This window comes from Siniperca chuatsi, linkage group LG7, assembly GCF_020085105.1.
Source record: "Siniperca chuatsi isolate FFG_IHB_CAS linkage group LG7, ASM2008510v1, whole genome shotgun sequence".
NCBI classification, from domain to species: Eukaryota; Metazoa; Chordata; class Actinopteri; order Centrarchiformes; family Sinipercidae; genus Siniperca; species Siniperca chuatsi.
This window is the reverse complement of record NC_058048.1, coordinates 20,586,095-20,609,077: the sequence shown is the minus strand read 5'-3', so window position 1 is coordinate 20,609,077 and position 22,983 is coordinate 20,586,095. Positions and strand designations below refer to the sequence as shown.

The 22,983-nt window shown below is 44.4% G+C and overlaps 1 protein-coding gene across 1 annotated transcript; it reads right to left on the bottom strand.

Moving 5' to 3' along the window:
* Positions 1-215: 215 nt before the first annotated feature.
* On the bottom strand, positions 216-22,473 carry LOC122879540 (extracellular calcium-sensing receptor-like). Its single transcript, XM_044203759.1, has 18 exons — positions 22,242-22,473; positions 21,720-22,014; positions 21,476-21,562; positions 21,009-21,278; positions 20,216-20,422; positions 19,860-20,129; positions 19,252-19,479; positions 19,009-19,132; positions 18,729-18,922; positions 6,850-6,980; positions 6,313-6,607; positions 6,071-6,157; positions 5,188-5,457; positions 3,668-3,877; positions 3,304-3,579; positions 2,672-2,899; positions 2,445-2,568; positions 216-2,366 (listed from the first exon to the last, which is right to left on the bottom strand). The coding sequence occupies exons 1-18, from the start codon at positions 22,349-22,351 to the stop codon at positions 1,456-1,458; spliced, it is 4,317 nt and encodes a 1,438-aa protein (XP_044059694.1). The 5' UTR covers positions 22,352-22,473; the 3' UTR covers positions 216-1,455.
* Between the last annotated feature and the right edge of the window lie 510 nt (positions 22,474-22,983).

Genomic DNA, 22,983 nt, shown 5'->3' with positions numbered 1-22,983 from the left:
GGGGTATCACGTTAGCATGCTAATTTCGGTAGATATCCCTTCATCACAATACATAGACGTTTTTGACATGACGTCAGAACTGTTACTTCTTCACATTCTGTTCATAAGGTTAGTTCATTTTTTTTTATGTTTTAAACTAAAATTGTGACCAAATCTCACACATTGCCTATTTAAGTAGTAGATAAAGTAGATATATGTTTCACCTTCCTGTAAAACATCTACTTGCCTTGTTGTAAAATACATGTTTTCTTTCGTATCACTCTGCAGTTTAAAACCTGAGCAGATACATATATGCATCAGAAGAGCCACTGAGTATTTCCCAAATTTGTGTGTGACAACCATACCAAATTAAACTCACCAAATGCACAAATCAGCCCTGAGTACGTGGTATTCACTATCAAACATTAACAGAGGTTGATAAAATGTCCACTAGATGGTAGCAGCATACTAAGACATTTGGTTTAATAATATGTCTTTGCATCTATTTTTCATTGCAATGTGCCTGTTAGATGGAGGGCTATTGTATCTGGCTGGCACCCATTGTAACTTGGTAGATAGATATGATCAGTTCTGCAGAAACATGTGCAAGACAGGTTATCCCATTAGACCTTTGTCTATCCAATTTGCAGTGTTATAGATCTTCACTTTAGAGTGTTTGTCGAATATTCATATGCATGTCAACACAAATACACGCACACACATGTACAATTAGTGTTCAAGTTCCAGTTGAAGTTCTTTCATTATCATGTACACAACAATTACAGTGAATCAGTCACTGACAATAAAATTCTCAGATCTCAGGCTCCCAACTGTGCACTTACAGATATATATAAAAAAATGTATAAAGAAAAATCACGTAAGTGGAACAAAATCTAATTAGAATCTAAGACATAAAATAGTGCTGCAGCTGAAAAATAAGAATAAAATATATACAATATACAATAAAATATAAAGTAACATAATACTGAGGTAACCATATTTGATGTTTGGAAACCCATGAGTTGAGAGGAGCTATTTATATATGGGGGCAATATAAAAACTGGTAAGTGTATCTTTAAGTCCACATCAGCTCCAGACAGGTCAAAAATAAATGCATACAAAAATGTCAGATGAACCCAAATTATCTGCATAATTTATTTGGAGAGAGTAACTTATAGTTTAATCAGGTGTTAGATTAACTTAAACCATGAAAAGTCACAAGTATTTGAAGTGCAAGTGCTTTGTACTTTAACTACATCCTGGAAAAAAGAGAATTACCTGTTGTGTTTAAGTATTCACAAACATATGATCCAAGTAGCAAGAGATTTCATATTCAAATACATTTATTTGGCATCAGCCCTGCTTTCTCAATATCATAATATTGTTATTATTATTAACCTATTACCTACAGCCTGTATTTTTGTATTGTGTAGAGAATAAGGATTCCTTCTATCCTATGAAATTTAAGGGTAGTTTTTATGACTCGATGCCCCGACCCATGATTGCTTTCTTTGTGTTCTTCTCTGGTCTTAGCAGGATTATGTAACATTTGGGTCCAAATAGTGACACCAAGAGACCAAAACTGGAGGCCAGGATGGCAAATACCTCCACTGCATCTGCATATTTGCCTGGTGAGCTGATATAAGCAGGAACAAAGGCCACCCACACAGCACAGAAGATCAGCATGCTGAAAGTAATGAGTTTGGCCTCATTGAAACTATCTGGAAGATTCCTTGCTATAAATGCAATCAGAAAACTGAGGATAGCCAGTAAACCAATGTAGCCCAGTAACACTGCAAAACCAACTGTGGACCCGACTACACACTCATAAACTATCTTGTCACTGTGGTATTGAGTGTTTTTATGAGGAGATGGTGAGGAAGAGACAAGCCAGGCAGTGCAGATTGCTGCCTGAATAGAAGTAAGAACAATAACTGTCCCTCTCTGCTGCACAGCACCAAACCACTTCAGACTGGCTCCACCTCCTGGCTTGGAGGCCTTGAAAACAGCCAGAACCACCATGGTTTTCACCAGGATGCATGAGACACAAAGCACAAAGCTGATCCCAAATGCTGCATGTCTCAGCTGGCATGTCCACAGCCTGGGGCGGCCGATGAACAGCAGTGAGCAGAGGAAACATAGTTTAAGTGACACCAAGAGCTGGAAACTCAGTTCTGAATTGTTGGCGCGTACTATAGGTGTTCTTCGATGATAGATAAAGATCCCCAGGACAACAGCACAGATAAATGTGCCCAGCAATGAGGTGGCTGTCAAGCAGATACCCAGAGGTTCATGGTAGGAGAGGAACTCCGTTTTCTTAGGAACACAGTGGTCACGCTGGTGGCTGGACCAGAAGTCCTCTGGACAACTGATGCACTCCATGGAGTCTATGAAAAAGGAGAAAGTCTTGACATACATGTTTATATTCTATCTCCAAACTGCAATGTTTAAAACTAAATACTAACCAGTCTTATTGCTGATCTTTCCCTCAGAACAAGGGATGCAGTCAAAACAGCATACAGGTTCCCCTTTCTTTCTGGCCATGCGGGTACCTGGAGGACAGCTCTCACTGCACACTGACTGGGGTGGCTATAGGGAGAAAAATACATATCTCATATCCTACACTACGTTACACTGCTATAATGAGTTATCCATGGGCCAACAAATAGCTGCCTGAAAAAGCAGAAGTAACCTTTTTTGATTCAAAGTTCCAGAAGATTTTGTCTTCATCAATTGTAAGTTCTTCACCTTTGAAGGCCGACCTCTTAACCTCACCCACATTCTGAAGTTTAGTTCTTCCATCAGGGAGCCGCAGCCAGTTCATGATATCATAGATTGGTAGGGCATCACCATTCTCATCAAATGACACTTGATCACCAAATGGTGTGGTGAAGTTGACCTTTTCCATGTAATACATAAGCTGTGAACATCAGAATAAAAGATTGAGGAAAACCAAAGAGGACAGATAAAAAATAATTCTATATGACCATGGTGAACACAGAGGTACCTAGTATTCAATAATCAAACTGCATAGTACTCTTCTGAACATATGAAGATATTAAAAATCCCAACAAAGAATTTCAATTATAGTGGAGTCACATCTCTGGATACCTGTGACAAGATATTGTGGTCTTTGACCTGATAATAATATCCACTGCCATCACCCAGCTGTACAAAAAATCCCAACAGCTATCTGCTCGGCTCTTTACTATTAGTAATATCATAGCTTTGTATTTACTCCTATACCTAAATGCAGCCCTACAAGAACTATTAAAGCACAGGATTTAGTCATGTACACAGGTGGAGTGTAAACTGATATCACACCTGCCATGGCTCCAGTCTTTGCAAAGTGGCACAGCTGTGCCCACTGAAAGGCCCTCTCCCTGGCTCACACTGCAGCATTTCATCAAGGGCATACGCCAGAGCATAGACAGCCTTGTACACATTGTACTCCGGCCTGAGATTTGAAATGTCCAAGAACTCAGTCTCCACATTCTCTAGATCTTCCTGTCCAGTGCATAGTGCTCCCCCAGCTTCCAACCAACCTGCTGGAAGTGGTGCAAATCTACACTGAAATGTGTACTCCCAAAACTGATTAATCTGAAATATATTCAAAACTGCATGTTATAAATATAACAAAATATTATTCTTGCAAATACCAGACCAGATTGTAAGGTTAAACTCTCACCATGCTATTTCCATAGACATTGTTGTTGTGGTGTAGGTCAGGACGTATTCGTGAGAGGAATTCCCTGAGCCCTGCTATTTCTCCTCGACGGATGGCGATGCCCATTGTCCCACCCAGGTAAGGCATGAGGTGGGGGGTCTGGAGCACAGTAGCTGCTATCCAGGCTTCACTGGCCATCCACTGCAGGCCTGTCACATTCTGCCTCACCACCTGTTCATTATACCAGATATGTAAATTCATATTGCCATGCCACTACAGCAGTGTCTCGTCTTGTGAATTATACAGTTTATGCAGCTGATGTCTTGTCTTACTCATTCATACATATGCGCAATCCTGTTTTTTACACAGTATTATGAGGAAAGTGATGCATATCATCATAACTGGAGTTAAGTGTAATTTGTCTGAGTAAGTAATCTCACAATAAACCCTGTTAACAGCACCATTAACAAATAAGAGGTAGGATTCAATGACATAAATTTGTTACATGCCAATATATTATTGTAATTTAAATATTTCAGTTTGACAAATAAAACATTAAGGGGCGAATTCACAAAAGGGATTAAGCAGCTTTTGCGACCGGTACACACAAGTCAAAAAGAAACTGTAATTCTCAAAGCACCCGCAAAGGGTGAAATGGTGCTCCGGTGTTATTTGCATGTATTTAAAGTAGGTAATAGGCTATGCATACATTTGGCGTAAAATTGGCCCCATGCAAATGGGTCTCATTGCAAAAAAAGTCCAATTCAAAAACACTAGCGCTAAGAGCCATACTCCGTTAGAGTGAAAATTATTTGCGTCTTCAGAGTTGGTGGTAACTGAAGTGCATTTATAGGGTTTTAAGTCCAGACTTTCCAGTGATCCCAGCAGCAGTGATTGTTGCCAGGCGAAGCAATAGCGCATCACAGTATATCATACGTGCACAGATGGCACAGATAGTATAGTATAGATATTCACCATGAGGGAATTAAACTGTAAAACAACATAAAACCTGTTGCTATGGTTACGCACTGCAACAATCCAGAATGGAGCAGAGTAGGAGAGAAAACAGCTCTCCCACAGTTAAAGCACCCCAAATAATCACTCTGACAAAAAACTCTATACAGAGTGAGTCATCATATAGCAAAACGTGAGACATCCTGCAGACAGAAACGAATGAAAGAGCAGGGGGAGTATAGATAATTACATAAACATTTTAAGATATGAGTGAAAAGTATTGTACTTGCAACTGCATTTATAACTTTTTTTGACTCAAACGTTGCTTAACCATATCATGTGATAGGCTACTTCAGTACACCTTAAGAACTAATATTACTGGGACCTCTACAGAAAATTGCAGATGAACATTTAACAGACTCAAAACCTTATGGGCGTGTTTGCGCAATATCTTATGTGACTCGGACCTTGAGACTGGGCAGATAGCAGTTGCAAGTAATTCATGATGCAATCAGTGGCCGCAAACGATCCTTTGTGAATTCGCCCCTCAGTTAAATATTCATATTAAGTTGTTTTTCAAGCCCAACCTCTTCAATGAGATTGATCATGTGACTTTCATGTGCAAACACAATGACAACACGAGCTGTTGATTTCTTCATCACATCCACAATCCTCCTTAGTTCAGCTGGGTCATTGCCCCAGGGCAAAACCTCAAAATAGGCCAGACAACCTCCACCAGACTGAATAAAGTCAGATTGAAAGGATCTGGCAGCGTGGAGTCCATAATCATCATCACTGACCAGCAGACCTGCCCAAGTCCAGCCAAAGCGGTTTAGAATCTGAATCATAGCACGCACCTAAGTGAATACAGAGTGGAGGGATTAGTGGACAGGCTGGAATAATCTTACAGTGGAAAACCTGCGAAACAGGTATCACAATAGACCATGTTTAATTATTGCCTCTCAGCTTTGTTATCTGAGTCCAAACAACTCCATCATTGACACAAAGAATGTGACTGGTTTTACATAAAAGGAATGGAGCGACGCCCGCGAGCTAGTTCAGGCAGTCGACTCGAGCTGCACTGCTATACACCTGTGACATGCCTCACTCTCCACAATCATCTACGGAACACACTACCCATTTGGCGGTCTCTTTGAGCTGCCTCTGCCCTGTCAATGCCACTGCTGCCATGCATCAGTATTGCTTCCCGTTCTTTCAGCCCCACCACCACCTCAGCATCCACCTGCAGGCTCCGGCTAGGGGATTTAAGATATTTGCTCATCACTCCCGGCAGATATATTTACATAGAGATGTTGGGAAGTGTAGCTTCGTTCTGCTGTTGTAATAAACATTTCAAATGCGAGTTGTCTGGCTGAAATATATTTTTCATTGCAGTACAGGGAAGTTCTTTTGAGGAAAGTTTAACTGCAAATACGTTCTTTTATGCATTTTCATTTTGCTGATGGTCACCTGGAAAGCATCACTTGGGATCGTCCTAAAGAAGGATGGAAACTTTTGCCGGTCACTCAGGCAGGAACATGTGGCAAAATAACTCACCTGTGAAAGACACAAACTGTACAGCCTAAAAACATTCAAAGCCTTTACTGGCTCTTTCAACTTTTTAAGGTTGATTACTCCATGTTTACATTAAAGTTGAAATTAAATCAAAATTATTCAAAATAATTATTAGATGGTATGGCGCAAAGACTTACCATAGGTACTCTGTACAAACCTAAGACAGAGGAGATGGCAATAGAACGTGTAGATGAAGAATCACCCACAATCCCTAGGACTGGGGGGGTTCCTACACAGGTCTCGTCTAATATAAACTGCTCCTCTTGACCACTGACTAAGGACAACGCTGCACGGAATCCAATTCCTAGTTTGACGCAGTTATCATAAAGACTGTATCCCAGAGTCACATTAGGTAGCAGGTTGGAGTTTCTGTTGATCTCATCAATAGCAAAGGCCATGGTCTGTGCCTGCCTGAATCCTAGAACATCAAAACTAACACAAAAAATACAACTGTTTGGTATTGAAAAATACAACATGATACAGTAACTTTACAAATATGTACAGACTAGCAAACATTATTATAATAATCAAATACAACTGCAAAAAAGTAAAGTGTTCAATATGGCATACTACTAAACAATATAATTCTTTCAGAGTAATATCTAAAATACATTGTACTAATGGGATTTATTTTCCCCAGTTTCTGCTTTTTGTTGTTTCCCTGATAGACTCACCCATTGCAGGTAGGCTGTTGTGGCTCTGAAGTAAAAGACAGGTCAGGAAAGACAGAAAAGAAGTGGATCTCAAACAGCCCACCTAGAACCACATCTCCAGCCTTGTGCATCCCATTTAGATGGAACTGTCCCTGTAACTGGCAGGATGAGGAATAAAGAGGAGGGGACACAGCAGAAGAAACGTAGGAATACAACAACATGAAATACATGCGCAAGAGCAAGTTGATATCTAAAAATGCCCACATGACTTTCCTCCTGTTTACCCCTTTTCTGAGCCCAGTCATCAAGCTTTATTGTTGTCAGCCCCTTTTTATAAGCCTAAAGTATGGGCAGGACCTAAAATGCATTTAATTTGAGATTTATTTTGTTTTGAGGCAGAATTAATTTGTGCACTTTTAATAACATCTCACTTAGTCCATGTTAGCAACCTTTCCAACCCAAATTTAGGTTGTGGATGACCGTAACGATTGAGGGCTACTGAAATTTGCATTTTATTAGTTTTTTTGATTGTCATATTGACAAGTTACAAGTTGACTTTGATATATATGTTAAGCTGTAGATAATATTATTATCAGAAGAGCCACTTTGTAATGAGTATTATACCAAATTTGTGTTTGATAAGCATTCCAAATTAAACTCACCAAATGCACAAATCTGCCCTGAGTATATGAAATTCACTATCAAAAGTTTAATCAAATGTCCACTAGATGGCAGAAGCCTACTAAGACATTTGGTGAAATACTACATCTTCCCATCTATTTTTCCTTTTTTGTCTGTTTGATGGAGTGCTATTGTATCTGGCTGGCAAATATAGTAACTTGCCAGATATTAGATATGATCAGTTCTGCAGAAATATGTGTGGAAATGTGTCCAATTTGCAATGTTAGATTTGTCAAAAAGGATAACTTTACTCAGCTCTATTCCCTACATGTCTATTCCCTACATGTCTATTCCCTGAAATGGAATCCAACCCCAGGAAAGCATCTTATTTAGGACGCATTTAAGAAAAACACATTGCAACATGAGCTAAGAAAAAAAATCCATTCTCTAAATGAATGAAACCTTTGTGGTGGGTGCCTGTTATGAGTCACGTAGGTTCTGGACCCAAATGCACAACTGACACAGAGAGGGATTGGGTGATAGCTTCAGTTTATTATTATCACAACCATGAAGAGACACTTGGTGCGTGGAAGGAAACGGCAAGAACTGGTGGCTTAGGCAGGCTTGCGAATGACTGGCGGAGCCGGTCATGGTTGGAGACAGGTTGGTCGGTGAGATGAGCCTGGACACAGGAATCAGGATTAGTCACAAACGAAACATACAAGCAAGATAATCTTTTGTTGAATGCGAGGCCGAGCTTCAATACCGCGTAAGTAAACTGATGATCTGGGGAAGACTGGAGAGAAGAGTTGGGTATATATACTGCCAGGTGTTGATTAGTGGATCAGGTGTAGTAGGTGTGTCAGTTCTTGATTGGAGGTTTTCCTTGGGAGGCCGTGCCCCACCAGCCAGCCACACACACACACACACACACACACACAGAGGGAGAACCAATAGGGGACAAACAGACAAACACTAGGAATGGTATGCTGTACTATGATAGTACCCCCTCTCAATGGGAGCCTCCTGGCAACCCACCTGGTCTGTCCAAATGTAGCCGGTGGAAGTCTTTGATTAGTTGGTTGTCCATAATGAATGAGTGGGGAATCCAGGACCATATCCCTGGGCCATATCCCTCCCAGTCCATTAGGTACTAGAAACCCCTGCCTTGGCGGTGCACATCCAATAGCTGTCAGATGGTGTAGGCAGGATGGTTGTCGATGACCCGAGTAGGTGGAGGGGCGCCGGACACAAACGACTGGAAGACAATGGTTTGATTTGTGAAACATGGAATGTGGGGTGATTTCTCATGCTGCGAGGAAGTCTTTATCTTACCGCTGAAGGGTTAATGATCTTCTCCATGACATATGGGCCAGAGAATCTGGGGGCTAGTTTCCTGGAGTCTGCTTTGAAGGGCATGTTCTTTGAGTACAACCAAACCTCCTGACCTGGTGTGTGCTCTGGAGCTGGTGTCCGATGACGGTACGTGATGCGTTGATTGCGGGTAGCGTCTCTCTCCAAATCTTGCAACATTGGCGTAGGTAACGTTGGAACAAGGTTGTAGTTCCGTTCTGCTGGGGTTAGTCGACGAGAGAAAAAGGCACAGGGATGGAGCTCGTGATCGGAGCTGGACCGCTGAGAGAGCACCATCCCCCCGGCAGGTTTTCCGGGTCTGTCTTCACCTGCCCGCTCTCAATAATGTAGCCCAAGAATGTCACAGAGCTTGCATGGAAATCACTTCTCCGCCTTGACAAAGAGTTTGTTCTAGAGCAACCTCTGGAGGACCTGCGGACGGGAGTGACATGGTCAATCTGATTCTGGGAGAAGATCAGGATGTTGTCCAGATACACAAACACAAACCGATTGAGGAAATCAGAGGACGTCATTGACCAGGGCCTGAAAACTGCAGGTGCATTGATGAATCCGAAAGGCATAACCCGGTATTCAAAATGGCCCAGGGGTGTGTTGAATGCCGTCTTCCACTCATCTCCCTTGCGGATCCTGACCAGGTGGTAGGCATTCCTGAGGTTGAGTTTGGTGAAGATGGTGGCTCCTCCTAGTGGCTCGAAGGCGGCATTAATCAAGGGAAGCAGTTATTTATTCTTCACTGGGATACTGTTTAGAGCTCAATAGTCATTGCAGGGCCGGAGACAGGGCTGAAACAGTATAACTCACCACTACCCCCACAGTTAGTGGTGAGTCCGATCTTTTGGCTGAACCGTACAGGATTCCCGGAGGTGACCAATCTGGCCACAGTGCATGCAGCTCCCAGTGTTTATCCTCCTCTGGTTGCATTATACAAGGGAGAGGTGAGCTCGGCCGAGCTGCATTGACTCCTCCAGTGGTGGTGTAGAGGGAGGACTGGCATTATTAGCTGGTGGATACCAGTCTGTCCTAGTGGAACGTGGAGGTGAGTAGCGAGAGTTGGTGAATGAACAGGAGTGACTGGCTCTCTCCCGGCGTCGTTCACGCAGGTGACTGTCTATTCTGATGGCTAGTGAGACAAGAGAATCAGAGTTAGCAGGTTCATCACGAGTGGCTAGCTCGTCCTTTAACTGTTCATCCAGCCCCTTAAAAACTGCTTGTAGTGCCTCCTCATTCCACCTTGTGTCTGCCACTAGGATGCGGAAATCACAGTAGTCAGCCACACTTCTATCTCCCTGGCGGAGATCCAATAGTCTCTTAGCGACATTCCCACTGTGGTCAGGATGGTCAAACACATTTCTAAACATGTTGGTGAAAGTGTCAAATGATAGCGTGGGGACTGGGTGAGTGGAGTTGATAGCTTCTGCCCAGGCCAAGTCTCTCCCTCTTAATAAACCCGCAATATAATGTACCTTGGTTTGGTCCAAAGGGAAAGTCAATGGTCCTTCATTGAATACCATGGAGTACTGCATGAGGAATCCCCAGCATCTCCCCAATTCTCCAGTGAAGGGGTCCGGGTCCATGACATACGAATCCTGGGTAAGAAGCACACTGGCAGGGCTTGGTGGAGAACCAGAGAGAAGAGGCTAGCTGGCTTGGGCTGTGACAGCAGACAGAGAGCGTTGGGCAGTGAGCATGGAGACTTGAGTGGTTAGTTGTGATACTTGGTTTAATATGGCCTGGCTGTGCTCCAAGAGGATCCTGCTCATGCTGTCAAAAGCTGTCCTTGGCTGGAGATCGCTCGATGGATTCCTGCATGAAGTCAGCTGGGTCCATACTGGCCAGATCATTCTGTTATGATTCTGGACCCAAATACACAACTGACACAGAGAGGGATTGGGTGATAGCTTCAGTTTATTATTATCAGAACCACAAAGAGACACTTGGCAAGAGCTGATGGCTTAGGCAGGCTGGCGAGTGACTGGCGGAGCCGGTGCTGGTTGGAGACAGGTTGGTTGGTGAGATGAGCCTGGACACAGGAATCAGAGGATTAGTCAGGGTTTCACAAAACATACAAGCAAGATAATCTTTTGTTGGGTGCAGGTAGAAGCCAAGCTTCAATACCGCGTAGGTAAACTGTCGATCTGGGGAAGACTGGAGAGAAGAGCCGAACTGATAGCGGCTTTGTGTTAAAATACTCTTAACTGTCTTCTGTTTTTAGCTGTAGATTCACTAACAAATCCCATGCCATTTATAACTTCACTAACAAATACAATGCCCTTTATAGACACAAATTAGTTCATTGGAATGACAGGAAGGCTTGTGAAGGGTTAAATGAGGGTCAGGCATGGTGGGATGAAATGGTGGTGGAATCAGAAGCGTGTTGCAAATCTGCCTGGCTCTGTGGCAAAAAGTGGGTCCTGTGGAGAAGAGTGGTGAGCTAGTCTACAGTTTATGTAGTTGTGGATAGGTTCAAAAGGGACTCAAATACAAATTTAGGTGGAAGAAAAATATGGGGTGAGAGAGGCCAAGCTGGTCAGTCATGCTTTGTTTGTGATTTACAAGGGTGTCTGGAGTGTGGATGGAAACATCTGAAATGCTTGCATGCCAAGATGGGTTGTAGGTGAAAGTGGTGGCTGTAAACTCAGAGCACTGCAAAAAAAGAAACATGGATCGAAGAGTTGAGCCAATGGAAGGGGATAGGTCTACTGCATGAAGGGTTTGGATGCATTGGGTGAGGAGGTCTGCTGTCAGGGTTAAGTGCAAATTCCTTTGATTAGCATATTGATGTGAGGGTGAGAAATGGAAGGTGGTGCAACTCCGGTAAACAGTTACACAAAGAAGTTAATACCACTGATGTAAACTTGGATGGTGGATGTTCTGAGTTTGAGAACTGGATGAGAGTAGATGATAACGCTGGTTAAAGATATGATGTCAAGGGAGGGAAATGGTTGGCTATACAAGGCGTGAATACCTTTGAAACAGCTCCATCCTGAGTAATATGACAACAGTTTAGTTGAAGATGATGGCTGAAAATGGTAGGACCGGTGTTGGATGGGAGTCTGGAACTGATGCAAAGGATTTGAATTTCTGAAAGAAGAAACAGGACAGGGACTCAGCAATGGAATTCTTGTAGCCTGCATGGAACGCGTGGATAATGACTAGGTGCTGGGCTGAGATTAAAATGAGTTTGTGAATTAACTGAATGATGTTGAGGGATCTTGAATGGTCATTATTTATAATGTTGACGGTGGCGTTATTGTGTGAATAAGAATACCTTTTTGGACCACTCATGCCATAAGGTACAGCTCGCAAAGATTGGAGGAAGGAGGGATTGACGACAATTTGGGTAGCCTATCAGAGGTGAACCACCTTTCACGTGGTCATTGTAGAAAAAGGAAATGCTGTTCCAAGTGGAGAGGAAATGATGCTACTGTTACGGACAGAGCAGACTGGAGACACTGAGATGAGACTGAGATAGTTTATTGCACACAAAGGGAATTTGGAAATGTGAAGAGGATAATGCTACCATCCTTTAACTGGTAGAAGAGGAGCTCTGGGGTTGAGTAGACACACACTGGAGAGTGGAGACACACGGGACCGGGATCTGGAGCGACACACACTGGAGACTGGAGATAATCGGGACCGGGATCGGGGCTCTGGAGACGAGTAGACGTTTCGCTGAGACGTAGGTGAGTTCGTGGCATTGTGGAGGCAGGAAATGGAGATCTGTCCTTAAAGAGGTGCTGGGTCCTGCTGCTCTTGCATCCAAAGCTAAGACAAACAGCGAAATAGTAGAAATCCATCCATCCATCCATCCATCCATTTTCTTCCGCTTATCCGGGGCCGGGTCGCGGGGGCAGTAGTCTAAGCAGGGACTCCCAGACTTCCTTCGCTCCAGACACTTCCTCCAGCTCCTCCGGGGGGATCCCGAGGCGTTCCCAGGCCAGCCGAGAGACATAGTCCCTCCAGCGTGTCCTGGGTCTTCCCCGGGGCCGCCTCCCGGTGGGACATGCCCAGAACACCTCCCGAGGGAGGCGTCCAGGAGGCATCCGGATCAGATGCCCTAGCCACCTCAGCTGGCTCCTCTCGACGTGGAGGAGCAGCGGCTCTACTCGAGCTCCCCGTGTGACTGAGCTCCTCACCCTATCTCTAAGGGAGCGCCCAGCCACTCGGCGGAGGAAGCCCATTTCGGCCGCTTGTATCCGCGATCTTGTCCTTTTGGTCACTACCCAGAGCTCATGACCATAGGTGAGGGCAGGAGCGTAGATTGTCCGGTAAATCGAGAGCTTTGTCTTTCGACTCAGCTCCTTCTTCACCACAACGGTCCGATACAGCGCCCGCATCACTGCAGACGCTGTACCGATCCGCCTGTCAATCTCACGCTCCATCCGTCCCTCACTCGTGAACAAGACCCCGAGATACTTGAACTCATCCACTTGAGGCAAGGACTCCCCACCTACCCGAAGAGAGCAAACCACCTTTTTCCGGTCAAGAACCATGGCCTCAGATTTGGAAGAGCTGATTCTCATCCCAGCTGCTTCACACTCGGCTGCAAACCGTCCCAGTGCATGCTGCAGGTCCTGGTTTGAAGAAGCCATCAGAACGACATCATCTGCAAACAGCAGAGATGAGATCCTGTGGTTCCCAAACCGGACACCCTCCGGCCCCTGACTGCGCCTAGAAATTCTGTCCATATAAATTATGAACAGAACCGGTGACAAAGGGCAGCCCTGGCGGAGTCCAACATGCACCGGGAACAGGTCTGACTTACTGCCGGCAATGCTAACACAGCTCCTGCTCCGGTTATACAGGGACCGGACAGCCCTTAGCAAAGGGCCCCGACCCCATACTCCCAGAGCACTCCCCACAAAGCGCCCGGGGCACACGGTCGAATGCCTTCTCCAGATCCACAAAGCACATGTGGACTGGTTGGGCAAACTCCCATGAACCCTCGAGCACCCGATGGAGAGTGTAGAGCTGGTCCAGTGTTCCACGACCGGGACGAAAACCACTCTGCTCCTCCTGAATCCGAGGTTCGACTATCGGACGAATTCTCCTCTCCAGTACCCTGGAGTAGACCTTACCGGGAGGCTGAGAAGTGTGATCCCTCTGTGATTGGAACACACCCTCCGGTCCCCTTCTTATACAGAGGGACCACCACCCCGGTCTGCCAGTCCAGAGGCGCTGTCCCAGACGCGCCACGCGATGTTGCAGAGACGTGTCAGCCAAGACAGTCCCACAACATCCAGAGACTTAAGATACTCAGGACGGATCTCATCCACCCCTGAAGCCTTGCCACCAAGGAGCTTGCCAACAACCTCAGTGACTTCGGCCAGGGTGATGGATGAGTCCGCCTCCGGGTCCCCAGCCTCCGCTTCCTCTTCGGAAGGCGTGACAGCGGGATTGAGGAGATCCTCAAAGTATTCCTTCCACCGTCCGACAACATCCCCAGTCGAGGTCAACAGCTCTCCACCCGCACCGTACACGGTGTTGGTGAAGCACTGCTTCCCCCTCCTGAGCCGTCGGACGGTTTGCCAGAATTTCTTTGAGGCCGACCGATAGTCCTCCTCCATGGCCTCCGAACCTCTCCCAATCCTGAGTTTTTGCCTCTGTGACCGCACGGGCTGCAGCACGCTTAGCCTGCCGGTACCTGTCAGCTGCCTCGGGAGTCCCACGAGCCAACAAGGCCCGATAGGACTCCTTCTTCAGCCTGACGGCATCCCTTACTTCCGGCGTCCACCACCGGGTTCGGGGATTGCCGCCGCGACAGGCACCAGAAACCTTGCGACCACAGCTACGAGCCTCCGTGATCGACAATGGAGGTGGAAAACATGGTCCACTCGGACTCAATGTCCCCAGCCTCCCGGGATCTGGGAGAAGCTCTCCCGGAGGTGTGAGTTGTAGACCCTGCTGACAGCGGGCTCCGCCAGACGTTCCCAGCAGACCCTCACGATACGCTTGGGCCTGCCAAGTCTGTCCGGCTTCCTCCCCTGCCAGCGGATCCAACTCACCACCAGGTGGTGATCGGTTGACAGCTCCGCCCCTCTCTTCACCCGAGTGTCCAAGACACGCGGCGGAGGTCAGATGATACGACAACAAAGTCGATCATCGACCTCCGCCTAGGGTGTCCTGGTGCCACGTGCACTGATGGACACCCTTGTGCTTGAACATGGTGTTAGTTATGGACAAACTGCAACTAGCACAGAAGTCCAACAACTGAACACCACTTGGGTTCAGATCAGGGGCCGTTCCTTCCGATTACCCCTCTCCAGGTGGCACTGTCGTTGCCCACGTGGGCGTTGAAGTCCCCAGTAGAACAACGGAGTCCCGGGCGGTGCACTGTCTAGTACCCCTCCCAGGGACCCCAAGAAGGCCTGGTACTCTGCACTGCCGTTCGGCCCATAGGCCGCCACAACAGTGAGAGACCTGTCCCCACCCGAAGGCGGAGGGACGCGACCCTCTCGTTCACCGGGTAAACTCCAACACGGACGGCTGAGCTGTGGGGCTATGAGCAGGCCCACACCACCAGCCGCCGCCTCCCCGCAGGCAACGCCAGAGAAATGGAGCGTCCAGCCCCTCTCAAGGAGACTGGTTCCAGAGCCCAGGCTGTGCGTGGAGGCGAGGCCGACTATATCTAGCCGGTAACGCTCAACCTCCCGCACAAGCTCAGGCTCCTTCCCCCAGCGAAGTGACATTCCATGTCCCTAGAGCCAGTTTCTGTGTCCGGAGATCTGGTCGCGGGCCCCTGCCTTCGGCTGCCGCCCAGATCTCTCTGCACCGGCCCCTTACGGATCCTCCTGCGGGTGGTGGGTCCACGGGAGGACGGCCCCACATCGCTCCTTCGGGCTGTGCCCGGCCGGGCCCCGTGGGGAAAGGCCCGGCCACCAGGCGCTCGCCGTCGAGCACCCACCCCGGGCCTGGCTCCAGGGTGGGGCCCCGGTAGCGCCAATCCGGGCGACGTAACTGGCCTTGGTTGAAAATTCATAGGGGGCTTCTGATAGTAGAAATCCTTCCAGAAAATGCCATATAACTTCTAGAAATCTGGGTGTATTGGAAGGACTTTAAATATGCTAGTAATGCCAGCCAAGCATCATGGCCTGCAAATCAGATGAGGTTGACAGCGTGATTGGTAGTAGTTTAATGCATTGAGAAATATATCTTGGGGATGAGGCTGTAAATGCTGGGTATTGCTGCTGGGGGTGATGTGGTTGACTGGGAAGGGAGGACTAGCAAATGGACCTATCATGAAGCGTTGACTTCTTTGTCTAGAAGTTTGTCTACAGTGTCAGGCCCAGTGAGGGCTGACTGAAGAGTGTGTCAAGTGAATGATGAATCAGAGATGACCTCGATGCCTGGATGGAAACCGTGGGTGAAAGTGATTAATTGGAATGGTCCTTTAGGGCTGTTGAGGGTGTCAATTTTAATTAGTGTTTTGAGGTATTTAGATAGTAATAAACCATGCTTGGTGGGGTTGTGAGGGCAACTGAACCTGGCATGGGTGCTGCCACAAAAGGAACAGGTGGAAAGGACATGGCAGCTTGAGACGTTGTAACCTAAGTTATTGCAAACCATCATGCCGCCCTGAAAAATGGGTCTACTCCTTTTGTCGACACACTGTGGAATCGGACCATAGGTGGATGGCAGAATGTTGGCTGGTGGAGCGTTAGATGGTTTAGGAGTAATGGGAGGTGGGGGTGCAGCAGGATAAAGTGTGAAAATACAGAGGAGGAGACTGCCAACGGCCTGGGAGGTGAAGAGAACGTGGTAGACATAAACACCAGCGTTGCTGAACTGCAAGATTAAGTCCAGGATGATGGACAGGTAGGCACCAAGTTCTGCCCTGCGGTTGGGGAAGACAGAGCATATGATGTCATGGTAAAGGGAAGGCAAAATTTGAGACTGCAACCTCTTTTTGGATGCAGAGGTGAAGGTGATATTTCGCTGGAACTGCTGGATGGAAAGTAACGGCTGATGCTTTGCTGAGGTACATGGATCACAGAGTGCAGTCGGGATAGTGGAGTGATTGGCTGTAGGGGTCGAGAGGTGGCTACAGATACTCTGGAGACTCTGACCACAGATCAGTCATCAAACAAGTTGCTGTCTGACATGTTAAGGACCAGCTAGTAGTCCATGATGCAAAGATAAGCTAAACAATAGGTATGGTGCTATCAGTCTTGGGAATGAACAGATGAATGAAAAAACATGAGAGCTGAGACAAACGGGAGATAAAGCGGTTAGACACGCCTATATAAGTAGCCGCAGGAAACTGAATCAGAGCGAGGTGGGGTCTTGTTCCTGAACTTAAGTTATGTGAACTTCATTATGAGACAATAAAGGTATCCTGGTAAGCATTTTCAGTGATGTTCTAGAATGAATTCAGTGCACAACTGTAATTAACAGTAGCAGTTGAGATTACCCACAGTGTCATTACCCTAGGACCAAGTTTAGTGATCGTTAAAGAAAATTAATTAAATACAGATGTACAGTATTTCAGGAAGTATAAGCTGGTGCTGCTGCTGTTCCCACAGCGGCCATATTTGTTGAAAGTAGCTTCCTTAAAACTGATGTTGTCGTAAGGCAAGGTGCTATATGGAGGTATGTGGACCCAAAAGCAGATGACGAGGAAGCAGTCTCAAGGTGAAGTAGCCGGAACTTCCATGTCTACCCAGACTAAATACCCAAGGGGAGGTGAGACAACGAGACACAGGTGCAAACAATCAAGGGAGGGCCAACAATCAAAACTGGAGGGAAAACACAGACACGAAGTAAAAACACAGGACACACAAGGGAAGAAGAATACTACCAAAATAAAACAGGAAGTGATAACACCAAAACCACCACAGATGTTGTCTTTTGTGAATATCTGCAACAGTGACAAGGGTAGGCGTAATAATTTTCCATCAGTGAGGGTTGGACAATGCATGTTACATGCTGAAGCCAAGCCAAATATGATACAAGAATATTTCTCAGTTCACCATTGTTCACAAACAAATTGTTCACACAGTTCAAATGTTTTTTTGTTGTTGTTTTTCAAATCCCAGGAAATGTAAAAATGAATGATCAGACAAAACCAGCATTAATTATGTTTTTTATTAACATTTCTTTATTGCTTCTAGTTTCATCTGGTGATGATCACTGTTGAATGCAAAATACAGACTGGATCAGATTAATTGATAAACTTACTTCTAGTTGTATGATTTTGTGGTGCCTCGACCCATGATTGCTTTCTTTGTGTTTTTCTCTGGTCTCAGCATGATTATGTAACATTTGGGTCCAAACAGTGCCACCAAGAGGCCAAAACTGGAGGCCAGGATGGCAAATACCTCCACTGCATCTGCATATTTGCCTGGAGAGTTGACATAAGCAGGGACAAAGGCTACCCACACAACACAGAAGATGAGCATGCTGAAGGTAATGAGTTTGGCCTCATTGAAGTTGTCTGGAAGATTCCTTGCCAGAAATGCTAACAGGAAGCTAAGGATAGCCAGTAAGCCAATGTAACCCAGTAACACTGCAAAACCAACTGTGGACCCTACAACACACTCATAAACTATCTTGTCACTGTGGTATTGAATGTTTTTATGAGGAGATGGTGAGGCAGAGACAATCCAAGCAGTGCAGATTGCTGCTTGAATGCAAGTAAGAGCAAAAACTGTCCCTCTCTGCTGCACAGCACCAAACCATTTCAGACAGGTGCCACCACCTGGCTTGGAGGCCTTGAACACAGCCAGAACCACCATGGTTTTCACCAGGATGCATGAGACACAAAGCACAAAGCTGATCCCAAATGCTGCATGTCTCAGCTGGCATGTCCACAGGCTGGGACGGCCGATAAAAAGCAGTGAACAGAGGAAACATAGTTTAAGTGACACCAAGAGCAGGAAACTCAGTTCTGAATTGTTGGCACGTACCATGGGTGTACGGCGATGATAGGTGAAGATGCCCAGGACAACAGCACAGATAAATGTGCCCAGCAATGAGGTGGTGGTCAAACAGATACCCAGAGGTTCATGGTAGGAAAGAAACTCTGTTTTCTTAGGAACACAGTGGTCACGCTGGTGGCTGGACCAGAAGTCCTCTGGACAACTGGTGCATTCCATGGAGTCTGACAAAGGGAAGATGGTGAGATACATACTTACACTACATAATATCCATAAAGTAAAATAGAAATTTTTACAAATGAACATCCACCAGTCTTATTGCTGATCTTTCCTTCAGAACAAGGGATGCAGTCAAAACAGCACACAGGTTCCCCTTTCTTTCTGGCCATGCGGGTACCTGGAGGACAGTTCTCGCTGCACAATGACTGAGGTGGCTGTAGGAAGAAAATATATCTGTCGCTCTTTATTATTGTTATTATTATTATTATTATTTTTATACACTGCTAATATCTACAATCCAAAAAAGAAAGTTCTCTGAAAAAGCACAAATGACCTGTTTGGAGTCAAAGTTCCAGAAGATTTTGTCTTCATCAATTGTGAGTTCTTCACCTTTGAAGGGTGACCTCTTAACCTCACCCACATTCTGAAGTTTAGTTCTTCCATCAGGGAGCCACAGCCAGTTCATGATATCATAGATTGGTAGGGCATCACCATTTTCATCAAATGACACTTGATCACCAAATGAAGTGGTGAAGTTGACCTTTTGCAAATAATGTACAAGCTACAAATGGATGATAGAAATAATAAAAAAAGATAAGTGCAACAGCCTCCATCCAAACAGAGGTTTATCGTATATTGTTTAAATGATTTGCAACAAAATCATGACATTTTTATTGATGGCAAACTGGTTTGGTAGCATTAGTCAGTCATCGCTGTCACAAAACAAAACGGAAATCTGTTTTATCCTGTTATTTCTAGTATTAAATATTTTACTGTTGAAAGAAAATAATTAAATCCATTGCCAGTGTACCAATGCCATTATTTCAAAATGTGTCTTTTTTCATAATTTTCTATACTCACAAAACTAACTTCAGCAAGTACCTCAAGACGTAGCAGCTGTTTTCAAAACATAAACAGGTGGAGTGTAAACTGATATCACACCTGCCATGGCTCCAGTCTTTGCAAAGTGGCACAGCTGTGCCCACTGAAAGGCCCTCTCCCTGGCTTGCACTGCAGCATGTCATCAAGGGCATACGCCAGAGCATAGACAGCCTTGTAAACATTGTACTCAGGCCTGAGGTTAGAAAGATCCAAAAACTCAGTCTTCACATTCTCTAGATCTTCCTGTCCAGTGCATAATGCTCCCCCAGCTTCCACCCAACCTGTTGGATTAAATTTACACTGAAATGTGTATTCCCAAAATTGTCTCACCTGAAATATTAAAAAGTCTGTATTAACAGAAATTACAATATATTATTCTTGCAATTTTAGATCAAATTGTAAGATTAAATTCTTACCATGCTATTTCCATAGTTGTCATTGTCATTTTGGTCAGGACGTATTCGTAAGAGGAATTCCCTGAGCCCGGGTATTTCTCCTCGACGGATTGCAATGCCCAGTGTTCCGCTCAGGTACGGCTTGAGGCGGGGTGTTTGGAGCACAGCAGCTGTTGTCAAGGCTTCACTTGCAATCCACTGCCGGCCGGTCACATTCTGCCTCACCACCTGTGCATTGCATTATATAACTTGTTAAAGACTTCTTTTAAAAAAAATATATAAATATATATTTAGCGTACTTGTCTACAACAATTATGCCATTTGCCTTTTTTTTACTCACATACGCACAGTAAACATGTAAAAAAAAAAAAATCTGAATGGCAAGGTGCTTAATCTATCTTAAAAAAAGGAGCACTTACTATAAAGTGAGTTACAACAAGCTTCAGTTTCTTCTAAGATTCCCTTTATAACTTAACCAATTTAATCCAATTATTGGAATAATTTCATTGTTTGGGAATGGTCCTTTCATACCTTCGCACTGATGGAAAGCCTTAAATGTATCAAAATATTTCAACCAATGTTATCATCAAGCTGCATCTGCGACAGGTTGAAATATTCAACATATGTACAGGTAGAAATTTTGATCTGATGACTATCCAACTGGAACTGAAATTTGTTTTTGTTCTTTTATTGACACTGATGATACGTGACAGGATTTTGGTCTGTGAATTTCAGTTTAGACAAACAAACAAAATATTTCATCATGTTATGATCCTTAAAACATTTCTAAATTATATTACATTTTAATTCCAACCTCTTCCATTAGTTGAATCATGTGGATCTCGTGTGCAAATACCATGACCACACGAGCTGCTGATGTCTTTATCAAATGTACAATCTTCCTGAGTTCACTTGGGTCACTGTCCCAGGGCAAAACCTCTAAGTAGGCCAGACAACCTCCACCAGACTGAACCAGGTCAGATTGGAAGGATTGGGCAACATGGAGTCCATAGTCATCGTCACTGACCAGAAGGCCCACCCAAGTCCATCCAAAGTGTTTTAGAATCTGAATCATAGCACGCACCTAAGTAGATATATTGGTGTAAAGGTATTAATGCACAGACTAATATATTTTTTAAAGGGTTTATATAAATGTCACAATGGAATCACAGTTAATTAATCCCATTAAGAGGAAAGGTTTGTTTCATTAGGGAAATTTTTCATAAGCATGCTGTACTGCCTTTGAAACATATTTTTGAACCTCTTAATTTCACGTTTTACCTGAAATGCATCACTTGGAATTGTTCTAAAGAAGGATGGAAAACGTTGCCGATCACTCAGGCAAGAACAAGTGGCAAAATAACTGACCTGTAAAGAAACAAATGCACACAAGTTACCCATCTCAAGTCAGATCCAGTCAAAATATTTTCATATTTCAACAATGTATTACTTTTAAAGATGAAAATAATTCAAATACGGTACATTAAGATACAACAATACAAGATAAAGAAGACAGTAAACTTACAATGGGCATTTTGTATAAACCTAGCACATTGGAGGTGGCAATAGAAAATGTTGAATAGTGATCTCCCACGATCCCCAGGACTGGTGGCGTCCCTAAACAGTTCTCCTGAAGCAGAAACTGCTCCTCTCGACCACTGGCCAGTGATAATGCACCACTGAATCCAATAACAAGTGCACCACAGTTATCATAAAGACTGTATCCCAGAGTCACATTAGGTAGCAGATTGGAGTTCTTGTTGACCTCATCAATAGCAAAGGCCATGGTCATGGCATGCCTGAACCCTAGAGTGTCAAAGCTAATACACAAAATATCACTATTAAACACTAAAAACTAATGTGACACTGTGAGAACTGAGTAGATACGCAACACTAAACCTGTTATTAATCACATATTACACAGTTACAATAATATACTTTTTACAGGTGTATTTTAATATTTTAAAAGTATGACTAAAGCTGCCATGTTTCATATGCATTTCAGCACATGACTACATAATTTGCGCTCATCCATGCTGAAACTTACCCTTTGCAGCTGGGCTGTTGTGGCTCTGAGGTAAATGTCCGCTCACGGAAGACAGAGGTGAAGTGGACCTCAAAGAGCCCACCCAGAACCACATCACCAGGCTTGTGCATTTCATTCAGATTAAACTTTCTCCGTAATTTACAAGATGATTGAAGAGAGGAAGATGCAAAGCATAAAGAGGAAGAGAAAAGAAATAAGATTAGGTACACACACAAGAGGAAATATGTGTCAAGAAAAGCTCCCATAACTGCCCTCCTCACTTCACGACTGTTTCTATTCTTCATGCAAGGTTACTTAATTTTATATGCAGGATTATGTCATCCCCTTTGCATGCTTTCCGTCACTAATCTTTCACAACAACCATTAGGGCACAGGCTATGGGGGCAGGACATAATGCACATATTTACTTAATTATGGTAAAATAAAATAAAACAATGTAAAATGCTATATATATATATATATATATATATACATATGCTATGTTTTCAGCAACTATAAGCCATGAATCATATTATAAAATTGTTTAAGCACTTCAATGTTTATCTTCTTTTGTTTTTCATTCAGACAAAGCCCATCTTATTATTTAAATACATTTTTTAACTTATTTTCATTCTCTTTGTATTACACATTACATACATTTTGTCAATAAAACTTGATATATCTACCAAATGTTTGTGTGGTAGTTTGACAATGCTTTTTTGTCATGCTTAAAAGGCGTGGATCATACTGTACTTAACCATGT

What these genes read in the sequence shown, in the direction of transcription:
- LOC122879540 (XM_044203759.1), bottom strand. Translation starts at nt 22,351, where the DNA reads ATGCACAAGCCTGGTGATGTGGTTCTGGGTGGGCTCTTTGAGGTCCAC. An exon ending in AAAGACTGGAGCCATGGCAG is followed by an intron (nt 2,900 to 3,303) that starts GTGTGATATCAG and finishes TGATGTTCACAG; the next exon opens with CTTATGTATTACATGGAAAA. An exon ending in GGAACTTTGAATCAAAAAAG is followed by an intron (nt 2,569 to 2,671) that starts GTTACTTCTGCT and finishes TTCTCCCTATAG; the next exon opens with CCACCCCAGTCAGTGTGCAG.